Source organism: Oncorhynchus mykiss, chromosome 15, assembly GCF_057628025.1.
Source record: "Oncorhynchus mykiss isolate SJ-2025 chromosome 15, ASM5762802v1, whole genome shotgun sequence".
Taxonomy (NCBI): domain Eukaryota; kingdom Metazoa; phylum Chordata; class Actinopteri; order Salmoniformes; family Salmonidae; genus Oncorhynchus; species Oncorhynchus mykiss.
In genome coordinates, this window is record NC_143036.1 from 58,629,156 (window position 1) to 58,639,547 (window position 10,392).

A 10,392-nucleotide genomic window follows, 5' to 3' on the forward strand; every position below is an offset into this window, starting at 1 on the left:
ATTCCAGCGGGTTTTCCCTTTGGGAGTGACCTTGCACTTTTGGGAAAGGAGTGACATTTGCCTGATAAACCCAATACATATGAGATCAGAAAGCCGACTCCTCAATCATTTATTTAACAATTTCATTGGAGAATTGAGAATTTATTGTAGACTATTTTCACATCAGTCTAATCAAATAGAAAAACCTTTTGCCTAATTTCCCCACCATCCGCCTACCGCACTATGGCACTGTATCACAATAAAAACATAGAAACTGAGTAGTAAAATTAGTGTATGATTATGAAGGATGAGAGGCTATATGGGCACCCCTGAATGAATAATACAGTGGGGTATATAGTTGGCTTGCCTTGGACCCCAAACTAATGTTTTTGGTTTGCAGGTCATTCACATGTCCACTAGATGGCAACATTAACTTGGAGAGAAAAAATGTGTATGGAATGACCCTGCAGCAAAGTCTGTTGTGGGCCATGTGTTCATCCACGTGACATGGGTGTAAATCAGAGGAGACGGGTGGGAGGAGCTATAGGAGGACGGGCTCATTGTATGGCTGGAAGGGAATCAATGGAACGTATCAAACATATGGAAACCACATGTTTGACTCCGTTCAATGTATCCATTCCAGCCATTTCAATCACCCTATAGCTCCCCCCACCAGCCTCCTCTGGGTATGTATGTTTCGCCATATGATATTAAAAAGTTGGCCTACATTATGTCATTGGCTATTTATTAACAATCACATATTATCCGACTAATGCTTACACACATTTGGCCAGGCAAGCATTCCTACTATTCTTTGACAAAGACTTTAACGCACAACATAGACAAGAGTACATGCATTTGATTTGCCTATGAAAGCACACAATGCTTGACGTGTCAAAATGAATAAACAAGCAACAACAACAAAAGCAAAATAAGGCTTTACGCCCACCGAGCGCATGCCTGCATTCCTCCTCTCCATTACAAATATGTCTTTAATAAGCCTATAAAAACGTTGTTGTAGTAAAACCGGGCGGTTCAATGATTGGCTGTGTAAACTTTGGGTCAGTCTGATTGGTCGGAGAGATCTTTGCGAATGAAGGGGCTCTGAGGAGCCTTCGGGAATGTCTTTGAATGGGACTGGACTTGCGCTGCATCGGGCTAAAAAAAAATGCACACTTAAACACGGGGTCATAACATTGGATTATCTGTCTGTGGATATACTTGAAGTTCTCTGTCTTTAACGGAATTAACAGTTGACAAACGTATGCCACTGCTCAAGGAGACCCAGATTAAAAACCGGGAGCAGGTCTGTTTCGCTCTGTGTGTGATCTGTCAAATAGTTTTCATCCAACATTTTACTGGAACCAATGAAGTTTTAACTGACTACAATTCAACGGTACGATAACAGTGCCGTTATCATATGCCCCTATCACGGGATATAAATGAGCTGTACTTTTTATTGTAAAAAAAAAGTAGGATTTATTTATAGAATACGTTTTAACGGATTTGTGCCCTAGAGGAAAAACGAATAACAGGAGTACCCAAAGTGAAAGACAATAATTACGTGCACACCAGACATGATGATCTTTGCGCCCTTGTTTCTCGCTCTTGGCTACATGGCGAGCTTTGCGCACGGGTGCCAACTGCCAAACGAGTGGCGTCCACTGAGTGAGAACTGCCGTGCGGAACTGGCGGAGATCATTGTGTACGCCAAGGTGCTGGCAATTCACCGGGAGCAGTACGGCGGGGCAGAGGGCCTCCACAACTCCCTGCCATTCCCGTACGGGTATGGTTATGAAGGCGCCGAGGAAGGGTTGCTCTACTCCGCAGAGGTGGAGCTCATGTGCGACCAGGCGTGGGGCAGCATGCTGGAGGTGCCGGCGGGCTCGCGCCTCAACCTGACAGGGCTGGGGTACCTGTCGTGCCAGTCTCACACCGTGATGGAGAACTACTCCTACATCTTCTTCCTCCGGTGAGTCAGGATGACCTGGTGAGTCAGGATGACCTAGTGACCGGGAACCTGTGTACATCGCACAGAATCACAAATACATTAAAAAGAGCGTGATACATCATAAACACACACACAAGCATGACATAGATTTTATAGCATATTGGCCTACAATATTTAGCTCCTCTATGCTCTCCTTTCTGGATGCACTGGGTGATATAATACAGACTTGAGCCCCTTTAGGGGTCACTTTTTGACCCTATAGGAAGCATGCACTCATTCACTCACAGTGTTTGTTTGTTTACCTCCTACAGGATGGATGAGAACTACAACATCCTGCCCCACGGGGTCAACTTCCAGGACGCCATCTTCCCAGACACCTTAGACAACCGCCGTACGTTCTCCAGCCTGTTCCAGTTCTCCAACTGCTCCCACAGCCAACCCCTCCAGACCTTCTCCCCAGAATGGGACCCCCAGGAGGACAGCAGGGTATGACTACTCAACACACTGTATCCACTGTACATAATGGGGAGGGGGGGGGGGGGGGGGGGGGGTAGAGAAAGAGGGGGGAGGAGTGAGAAAGGGAGATGGAGGGAATATGGGTTTGAGAGGGATAAAGACAGAGAGAAAGGGAGAAAAATAGAGAAAAGCGTAGATGAATGGAGTGGGCGAAAGAGAAAGAGATGAAAGATAGAGAAGGGAGATGAATAGAGAGATATGGAGAGAAAGGGTCAGGAAAAGAGAGATGAGAGGGCAGGGTAGTGTCCTCTGGGCCTGAACAGCTGGAAATATAAGTGCTACCTTGTGTAGCAGAGCAGGGTTGTAACTAAGGCCGGCCATGGAACATATTAAACTCTATGCTTTACAACCTTGTTGCCCCTGGATACAGCAGGTGCTCACATGTAGCTCCCCTCTCTGTGTACATCTGCAGCAATCATCTCACTGACCTTCACAGAGTAACACACAGACACACACCGTCAGACATTCACCTCTGAGCCACCATCATCCTCAGACACTACTTTGTTGTGTGAGGTGTATTGGCGTGTCTCCTTAGCTATAGAGACGCAATTAAAGACCCCCCCCCCACACACACACACACACACACACACACAGTTTAAGAGTCAGACACAGAGACCGCACCAACACACAGACTGCCTGCCCAGCTAGCCGTGTGTTTGTGTGTGTCTAGGTCACGCTCCTTAACTAGATCAAAGCAGTCATTGATTAAGTCATGTGACCTCCTCTGATTCCCTAGGCATGATATTAATGTCAAAACACACTCAGCCATGCCCAATGGACCAAAGACTGTCGCTGACCTGGCCACATGCTCATAGTCATACCCCTTCGGTGTTCACAGGTGTTAGCAACATGCTAGTAGTTTCACGTGACCATATTTTCTATTTATTTAACTAGTTAAGAACATATTCTTATTTACAATGGCCTTGTTCAGGGGCAGAACAACAGATTTTTACATTGTCAGCTCAGGGATTTGATCCAGCAACCTTTCGGTTACTGGCCCAACACTCTAACCACTAGGCTACCTGCCGCCCCATATATATGGCTTACACCTACGTACCCATTGTTTTCAGACCTGCAGACACTGAAATGGAACAGGTCTCTGGGAGACTGGAGAGGAGGGGTGATGCCATGTGAAACCTCAGAGGTACAGTGGTCAGGTCTTCTCCTCTTCCTGTCTCTATCCCAGAGAGCCTTACTACGTTGACGGAAGACTTGTGACACATCGGGTGTCGGGTTTCTGATGGGTTAACAGGTTGAGAGGTTAGAGGTTAAGGGTTAAAGACACTCTGCGTGGCGTGAGCGCAGGTGCTGACATGCAGGGGTTGCAACCTTAGGAGGGCTGTGTGTCCATGTGGAGGAGCAGATGTGTGTGTGTTGTCAGAGTTTACGCTATAGAAATATAGACAAAGTTAATAGGAGGAAAAACAGGCTTAAAAATGATACTACAAACCCTGTGGGAACTGTACAATGGAACCACAGCTCACACACACCCACACACACACGCAGTGGTGTAGTGGAGGGTAAACGCAACACACACACAACCTCTACATGTGTGTAACGTGTGACTGAGGCTCTCTCTAGTGATGTGTTGGGCAGATGGAGGTGGTTAGTTAGGGAATGGCTGGGAGAGGCTAGGAGGATGAGGCTACAGTAGTCTGGAGTTTTCCTGTGGGAACGCTGAGGTTCCAGATGGACATCCCATGCAGGCTGGCCCTTCTGGAGGGGAAGGAAAGATGAGAGTGCCTCCACTTACACCCAAACCCCCAATTAGCACTCGATTAAACCCCTTCTTATGCACCCCAGAGCGGTCCCGGAGCGCCAAAACGAATCCATGGACACTTTGTCCTCAGAATTCCTTCCCTCAGTGTCCTCTCTTCAGACTTCCTCGCCTTTATTGTAGAGAAAAGCCTGCAGGGGTTGATAAATGAGAGATACATGGTGACCAGTAGGAGAGAGAAAGAGGGAGGGAGGAAAAGATAAAGACAGATAGGAGAGAGAGAAAAGAGAGGGAGAGAGAGATTAAGAGACTGGAGTTATAGGGAGATGAAGGACAAAGCTGGGTCTCTCATATGAACAAATGCCCCGTACCTCAATGCTTCTCCAGCCTAAAGCCGCATCTTTATAACAGTCAGTGTGTTCTGTGAGTCAGCTCTGAGTCGCTACCTTATGTCAGGAACTGTAGTAACAATAGTGTAATAACCCTCCCTTTCTAACCCCTTTTAATGGAAGTTTCATTTAGTTGAATTCAGTCACAGCAATGGGAAATACTTTGTCATCTAATGCACCCTAGCCTTCTTCCCTAGGGCATGGAAATATCCAATTAGACCCCCCCCCCCCCCCAACTCCCCCAACTCCCCCACACATGCTCTCAGTGGAGTATTCACAGTGTATACTCTGCCAAACAGAAGGACAGTGTATGCTCCATACAGTGGCTGCTGCACTGTAACTCAAGCATGTATACATACCAACCAAGAACCAAGGTGAAATTTGACGTCCATCCAGGGATCCAGGAAGTCGGGAGAGGGCTTAAAAACCTTCCACTCGGGGCACCATTACCATGAAGTAGCTTGCGACTTGCTAGGGTGTTGTGGACGGGAGTAAACTGTGAGCTCTGGCTCCAAGGGTCGTGTGTTCAATCCCAGTGTAAACTGTGAGCTCTGGCTCCAAGGGTTGTGTGTTCAATCCCAGTGCAACCCTTAACTTAATCATTCGGAATGAATGCCTAAATGTAACTGTTGTTGTTTCTTTTGTGACTGTAACCCTATCCCAAACTTAACTGCCAAAATTTGACGTTTGGATACATTTCTAAGTGTTATGTTAGGAGAAACGGGAACAAACGTCGGAATCTGAAGTCAAATTGGTAAAACAGTGAGATCTTGTTGCACATTCAGTCTCTCTCACACACACACACACACACACACACACACACACACACACACACACACACACACACACACACACAGTTGGATTACTCACACACACAGACGGTGTTTAGATGAAGGTTTTACAGCTGTTCAGAGGCTGTAAGAAGGAGGACCTCAGTTCAGGTCAGAGGGGAGACTGCTGTGTATGTTTATGGGTTTGTGTGTTGCTCGGTGTGCGTGTGTTTCTGTGTGTGTGTGTGTCTGTGTGCTGGTGTGCCTGTTTCTCTAAGTGGTGTTTACACAGATGATCCTCCACAGCAGGTAGGTAACACCCGGATGTTTTGACAGCTGGTGCTGGGTATAGATGGGTGGATGGTTGGGAGTTAGCTTTGGATAATGTCCCAAAGTACCAGGTCTCTAGCCCCGCGACTAACATGGTACACAGCGAGGGAGAGTCGGATTGGGTGCAATGTTCCCTCTAAACTGCACGTGTTTGCGTGGCCTCCTCTCCTCCAGGACTGCCGCGCAGAAGAAATGCCAGACTGCACAGAGAAGCAATAGAACTTCACTGAGTTCACCCCATTAGTTTGCACTATATAGATCAACGATCATTCTGTGATCGAATCAACATTATATCAGCCCCTTTTCAATGAAACAAACCAAAACAAATCTAACTTTGTAAGACTGAGTCTGTTATCTTGTTGTAGGCAGAGGCAGAGCCAGAGCGCAACGAAGTAGAATTCTGCTGGAAGGGGTAGCCCATGAGCGATCAGTTCAGATCAGAGCACAGAGCCACGGTGTGCACATTTGTTGATTCTTTGCTAGTTAGCGAGTTACTAGCCCAGTTATAGATAAGTATAGGTCAGCAATGGGGAGAACGTCTTCCTACAAGAGCACAAACGTGTGGGCTACATTTCAAGCTGTCTTTGAAAAGCAAGTTGGTAAAAAGCTTATGTCTTAATTAAAGGGCCAGTGTTGTATTTTGACACAGGCTTGAATATAGACATAAGCCAATAGGCAGAGGGTTTAGCCGACAACGTCTAATTCTCTGTATGGTAATAATAATGAATTTGATTTTGAAAGTTGTTTCTTGCATCATACAACACAAGACAATGCAAGTTACAGCCATCTTTTTGTCCCATGGTGTTACAGACCAAGGAGAGAAAAACAACTTGCTAGTATCACTGCTCTTTATTAAGCTTTGTGTATCGACCTGAAGGCCTTCGTCAGAGTCGAGGGAAAATAAACATGGAAACTTACTCGATAGGTTGATGTCCTCATTGAGGTTTTACGGACGTGGTTCATACGTTTCATGTACACACTTTGTTCGAATACTTCTGAAATGCACATTGTTCTATTTGGTAACACGTGTTTATTTTCCCTCGACTCCCACCCCATTCAGATGCACTGAACGGATGTGGGTGGGGCCATGTCTACACAAGGGTGCAAATTAAAAACACTCACGAAGCTCCGACGAAGGCCACGAGTCCGATATATATATAAAGATTAATATGTTATTTATTGCACCTGCAATAAAGACAGCTCGGACGTGCGAGTGCCTTCTGAAATGTGAGTTACAGAGCAAGTAAAAATCATGAATTCATGTCAAGCACTTCATAAAGAATAAATGTATTTAAAAGTCTAATTCAATGTAGGCCTGAATTGAACACCACATATTAGGCTGTATCATAGAAATCACAAGTTATTTCCATGTTAACATGTTATGGGATTTGCTCCATTGGTTTTGTTGGTAGGTCTACATTATAATCGAGTAGCCACAATAGCTTATTGGCTACTATCTAAAACTGTAAAGGTACTGTCCACTGTAAATGTGCGGCGGAAGTTGCAGAAAAATTCTCACAACGTTCAAGTTTCCGCTCACAAGACCTAAAATTTGCTCTTGACCCCCAAAAATGTAAGGGAACATTGATTGGGTGGTTTAGTTTTTCTGAGGTAAACTATCACTACACTCTAAAAGAATGCTGTGTTGTTTGGTAACCCAGCGCTGGGTAAATATTGAACACATGCTGGGTTATCTTTACCCAGCCAGTTGGTTGGTGTGAATATCCCAAAATGTTGTGTTGTTTGGATTACCCAAACATTGGTTAATTTAACCATCAGTTGGGTTTTTATTCTGTTTTATGCTGGGCTGACCCAGCAGCTGGGTATGTTATTTTCAGGAGACGTGGCCTATTAGGGGTGTGTCTTTCAGGGTTATTTTTTGGCCACCCGTGAGAGTAAATGTCATTACAGTTAAAATGTCAATGTTCCTTGAATATTTTTGCATATTTTTTCTAATATACAATTAACAACATTATTATTTACATATTGTAACAGAGTGGTAACTATACAACTATATAACTCATAGCTTCAAAAGTGGCATTGTTCAACCTTAACATGTGATGACAATACAACAGATGAACCAGAATTACATTTACCCTTACAGGTGGCCAAAAACAACTTCCTGAAAGCTACGCCCCTACTAAGCCATGCCTCCAGTATTCTGATCTGACCCGGTCGGTCATATCTCAATAACCCAGCATCAACAACCCAACTAAGTGACCCAATACCTGTAACCCAACATTTGGGTCATCCAAACAACCCAATTTTTTTTAGATTGCACACTGTCTGCACATTTAACAGTCACTACTCTAGTACTGGACTTTAGGAGTAACAGTATAGAATAGATACATTATTTTAACTTTTCTGTTTTTCCTTCCAGATACCACTCTATGTTTAAAGGGAGATGGGATGCTTGTTAGGGCAGAATGGGGCCCTCCGCAATGCCGACCTGTAGCCTAACGTAGCATTAGGAAGGGAAGTCCCACAGAGAGGTCTCGCCCCGCCAATGAGCTGGAAAATTGTGGCCCCTCAGAGCTGTCATAACTCCGGGCGAGATGACAGGGTGCTGTACTCGACAGAGGCTCCAATGCACCTTGATTCACTGGAGGGAGATAGGAGGAGGAGGGAGAAGAAAAGCACCAGCCAAGGAGAAGTAACTAAGGCAGTGGAGTTAAACGAACAAAAAGAACACACACTGATGGGAAGATGATGTCACTGGGGCTCACACACTCTCCTCCTGATGCCAACCGACAACATACTAACTGGCATGCTTTATTCTGCCCCGTATTTTCTGAATAGCCTCATCTCAACGTCCCTGTTGCCCTGTCAGATAAATACTCAGAGACTGATCTCACAAATTTAGTGTCATGCCTTTTGAAAAGGGCGGGACACAAGTATCATTGAGTTGTACACAAAAAAGTTCACCAGTTAGTGCACCCCATTTAAAATAATTAGGTGAATGACACTTCTGCTAATAGATATTCCAATCCAATGTTGATTTAATTTCTCTCTCTCTCTCTTTCCCTCTCTTCCCCATCTCTTCTCTCTCTCACTCTCTTCCTCTCTCCTCCCCTCCCCCCAGCTCCTGTGCTCCTCGGTGCAGGGGGCTCTGTTTGAGGAGGAGGAGAAGAGCAGGAAGCAGCAGGAGCGCCTGGGCCAGCTGGAGAGGAGGAACAAGCAGCTGAAGGAGCGCGTCCGGAAGGTGAAGCGCTCCCTCCGGAACGCCAGGAAGAGCCAGCGCCAAGCGGAGCAGGAGAGGCAAGGGCTGGAGGAGAGGCTGAGGTCAGCGGAGAGACGGGCTGGGCACCACCTCAATTCCATCACACAGGAGGCTACGCCCAGCAGATACCAGGAGACTGTGTTACACCGCACGCCACACACACCGCTTTAGTCTCTAGACGGGATGTTGTTAAAGACTGCTGGGCAGTCTCTCTAATTCCTGTTGTTCACAGGCACGCACGCATGCATCCACAAACACACACAATACTAATTTAGTGTCATATTCAGCCATATATACTGTAGCTCCTACACATATTACATAGAGAGGGCATCCAGTAGCCCTCGAATAGCAGACAGAGGGAATTAGTATTAGTGAATGACTAGAGAGAATGAGAGAGATATTGTGTATAGTTCCTATTAATACACAGCACTGTCATGCAGCTGATGGCTAGACAGATTAAATGAATTTAGAGTGAGTATATAATGAGAGAATGACTAGAGTGAATGAAGAAAGTGAGGTTACTTTCTGGTAGGTGTGTCTGTGGGCATTTGTGCCATGTGTTGTCTGTTGCTGTCCTCGTGCCAACACCACCAAAGAGAATGTCCATGAGGCATTGGGATCATTATATATGAATGTATTACTGAAGCTGCATATAAACTCTAATCAGGCATTACTAACGCTTGGGTGTTTTATTTCCAGATTACACAATCTGTTGTTTTTGGCCAATCAAACTAAACACACCAACTAAAATTCCATTCTAGGTAAAGAGAGAGGTAAAGAAAAGAGAGAGTGGGGGAAGAGAAAGAGAGAGAGTTGTGGGTTGCTGTTATGGGCTCTTCTTAATGGGTTTCCCTCTCTCCTCCAGGCACTGCGGGACAAAGCCAGATGTGCCACCCCCACAGAGACACACACACACACACAGTCTTTTCTCCCCTCCTCCTTTGTTGGAGTTCGTGTCCTAAGACTTGAACCTCATCACGAAGATCCCTACAGCCTCAGACTAATACCTGCAACTGTAGGGGACAACACACTCGACACATGCACAAACACAGATCCCCACTCTTCTATAGTCTGTCAGTCTATGCTAGGGACACAGAGCAGAATGGAATGTGCTTATGTGCTTTGCTGGGCAGGAGAGAGGGAGAGACAGCAGGACTTTATTTTAATATTTATTTCATTCTGCCTTCAAATAACCCCTGGATCACTGTTGTTCTTTTTGATGCTCTATTAGACTCTGGACTGGCCCTGAGAAAAACACCAATGCCTCAGAGACAGAGAATATGGAGAGGAGAGAGTGACAGCAAAATGAATGAACAGAGTAATACGTTTCCCGGATCGTCACCTGCATACCAGTTTAGATCCATCTACAGTTAATCAGATGGACCTGCTGCTCGCCATGTTTTAGAAACCAGAGATGAGGGAAGTGACAGAGATGAATGAGGAAAAGGATGAAGAGGTGAAAAAGCAAGACAGGAAGACGTGATGGAGTAGGAAAAGCAGGAGGAGGAAAGAGAGAAAGA

General features: G+C 45.5%; 1 protein-coding gene and 1 long non-coding RNA gene across 2 annotated transcripts; one reads left to right on the forward strand and one right to left on the reverse strand.

Moving 5' to 3' along the window:
• Positions 1-127: 127 nt before the first annotated feature.
• On the reverse strand, positions 128-2,371 carry LOC149978121 (uncharacterized). The gene is made up of 2 exons (XR_016486783.1): positions 2,233-2,371; positions 128-1,999 (listed from the first exon to the last, which is right to left on the reverse strand). It is a non-coding gene; the product is annotated as an uncharacterized LOC149978121 (long non-coding RNA).
• Positions 888-9,545, forward strand: LOC110490343 (coiled-coil domain-containing protein 3). The gene is made up of 3 exons (XM_036944670.2): positions 888-1,951; positions 2,242-2,416; positions 8,735-9,545. Exons 1-3 carry the CDS (start codon positions 1,557-1,559, stop codon positions 9,041-9,043), a joined length of 879 nt encoding a protein of 292 aa, XP_036800565.1. The 5' UTR covers positions 888-1,556; the 3' UTR covers positions 9,044-9,545.
• The last annotated feature ends 847 nt before the right edge of the window (positions 9,546-10,392 follow it).